This window comes from Montipora foliosa, chromosome 5 (assembly GCF_036669935.1).
Source record: "Montipora foliosa isolate CH-2021 chromosome 5, ASM3666993v2, whole genome shotgun sequence".
NCBI lineage: Eukaryota > Metazoa > Cnidaria > Anthozoa > Scleractinia > Acroporidae > Montipora > Montipora foliosa.
In genome coordinates this window covers 36,705,819-36,708,318 of record NC_090873.1, presented here as the reverse complement: position 1 = coordinate 36,708,318, position 2,500 = coordinate 36,705,819, and the positions used below count along the sequence as shown (strand labels likewise).

General features: G+C 38.2%; 1 protein-coding gene across 1 annotated transcript in view; it reads right to left on the bottom strand.

Moving 5' to 3' along the window:
- The window catches only part of LOC138002674 (fibrillin-2-like), a 98,503-nt gene that overhangs the window by 74,801 nt on the left and 21,202 nt on the right, over window positions 1-2,500 (bottom strand). Inside the window, exons 6-7 of the mRNA XM_068848674.1 lie at window positions 2,494-2,500; window positions 1,469-1,591 (exon numbers count right to left, since the gene is read on the bottom strand). The exon at window positions 2,494-2,500 is cut by the window's right edge and continues 116 nt beyond it. Of these exons, the coding sequence (XP_068704775.1) occupies window positions 1,469-1,591; window positions 2,494-2,500 (130 nt within the window). The remainder of the gene's footprint in view (window positions 1-1,468; window positions 1,592-2,493) is intronic.

Here is a 2,500-nt window from a genome sequence, read left to right as displayed (position 1 = left end):
TGGTAGAAGGATATATAGTGTCAGTTTAACTTATCTATTTCGTTAAATCTTTGCCAAATGAACAAAAACATAAAGGTATAATTCCGAACCCGCTTGAAGGCAACAGTGAGTAGGTTTCTCTCCAAAAAATACCATTTTATCAAACTCATAGGATCTTTACGAAAGGCAAAAAGGGATAACAAGGCGCGTGCACACATGACTCTGTCTAAAGCATCTTCGCGAGCTTGGTTGAAACAGCTTGCTAGAGCTTCGGAAACAAGGAAAAAACCATTGTTTTGCCACTGTCTTGCATGGGTAATGCAAGCTTATGGCAAATGATACCTGATGCAGAATGGATGCAATTCTTTCCACACGAACAACTGTAGGATCCAACAGTATTTGTACAAGTAGCCCCAAAACTGTGGCAGCTATGTAGCCCACTGGTACACTCATCAATATCTGTGGAGATGTCATCCAAAACTGTAGCGCTTATCCGTTACAGTAAGGTTAATTGTTATTATTATTATTATTATTATTATTATTATTATTATTATTATTATTATTATTATTATTATTATTATTATTGAATTTATGGCGCATGGTAGCCGATGGGAGCGTTTTAATCAAATCAGATGTTAAGTAAACAAAACATATACCCTAAGTTTTTTTAATTTTAACATTATCTCATGTCCCTTCAATGCTTCTGGGTAGACGCTTTGTTGCTAGTTTCAAGTTGTATGCGAGTTACTTACCCGAACTTCTTTTTCCATTGCCTGAATAACCGCTAACTCTAAACGCGTCGGAGAATAAACAAGGTTTACAGATACAGTGCGCAGGGTGCTGCTCACTATTTTAGTTTTTTTTTCCTTTCGAATTCAATTCAAAGTTGATCTGTGATAGTCTTACCTGCACAGACCCTCTCTAGCTATACATTTTTTTGGCCAGAATCCTTCGGAATTTTTATTTTGTACTAATAATTTCCTGGGGAAAATATATTATTTTTAACTTGCCTACCCACTTACGGGCTTGCCAAACTACAGCGAGACTCGTAAAAATATTCCGCGACACTACAAACTAAATCGTGCAATAAGAAATATTCCGTCTGAAAATTAGATTGTTCGTATTTTAGATCTTCGAAGACAAAGGAACAACGAGCGGGGGCGCATCTTATGGAACGAGATAAATATCGAAATTAAACGAACCAGGAGAGAGAGAGAGAAAAAAAAATTGAAGAGAATGCTTGCTTATGTCGTCAATGATGATGATGATGCGGAAGTGGGATAGGGGAGGAGGAGAAAGAACATACATGAGCATGAAGATAATGAGATGATAAAGATTGATAATGATAAGCTGAGAATGAAAAAAAGAAATTTGAAGGTGTGACTCTCGAACTGTTCACAATGAGAAAATGAAATGAAAAAGCTTTGTGGGGTTAGGGTCTAAAATTCAAACCTTGTTTGTGAGATTGAAATGTATCAAGTGTTCTTACCTCTGCAAGTTTTTCCGTCCCCAGCGTATCCGGCCTTGCAAGTGCACTTGTAGGAACCAAGAGTATTGTTGCATGTAGCTTTTACATGACACACAGGTGAAGAAGCAGTGCATTCATCAACATCTACAACATATAGGAACAAATACATAAAATGATGGAAAGGTGTAACTCGCCCGTGGAAAGGATAGAATACAAGTTGCTTGGCAACGGGTGAAAGGACAACTGAATGCAGGATTCGAACCTACGACCTCTGTAACACCGTTCGGGAGATTTAAGCTACTAGAACTCTTAAAGAGCTGGTCCTGAATGGACAATGTGTCTCGCTTGGTCTATGGGCTCTACAAAGTCATACGCCTCAATGTTTACAAGTACATGAAATGTAGTTGTAAAACAAAAAATCATGTCTGCATTTGTATGACTTTCTTAAGCCCGCTGACCAAGCGAGACACATTAGCAACTCAAGACCTAGACAAAGGACCCAGTTTCCCAGGAATTCTGCAGCTGGTAGCTCAATGGGTAGAGCATCCGACCGGTGTTACGGAGGACGTAGGTTCGCGATCGAATCCTGCTTAAGACACAAAAAGACGTAAAAATATTCCGCGATACTACAAACTAAATCGTGCAATAAGAAATATTCCGTCTGAAAATTAGATTGTTTGTATTTTAGATCTTCGAAGACAAAGGAACAACGAGCGGGGGCGCATCTTATGGAACAAGATAAATATCGAAATTAAACGAACCAGGAAAGAGAGAGAGAAAAAAATTGAAGAGAATGCTTACTTATGTCGTCGATGATGATGATGATGCGGAAGTGGGATAGGGGAGGAGGAGAAAGAACATACATGAGCATGAAGATAATGAGATGATAAAGATTGATAATGATAAGCTGAGAATGAAAAAACGAAATTTGAAGGGGTGACTCTCGAACTGTTCACAATGAGAAAATGAAATGAAAAAGCTTTGTGGGGTTAGGGTCTAAAATTCAAACCTTGTTTGTGAGATTGAAATGTATCAAGTGTTCTTACCTCTGCA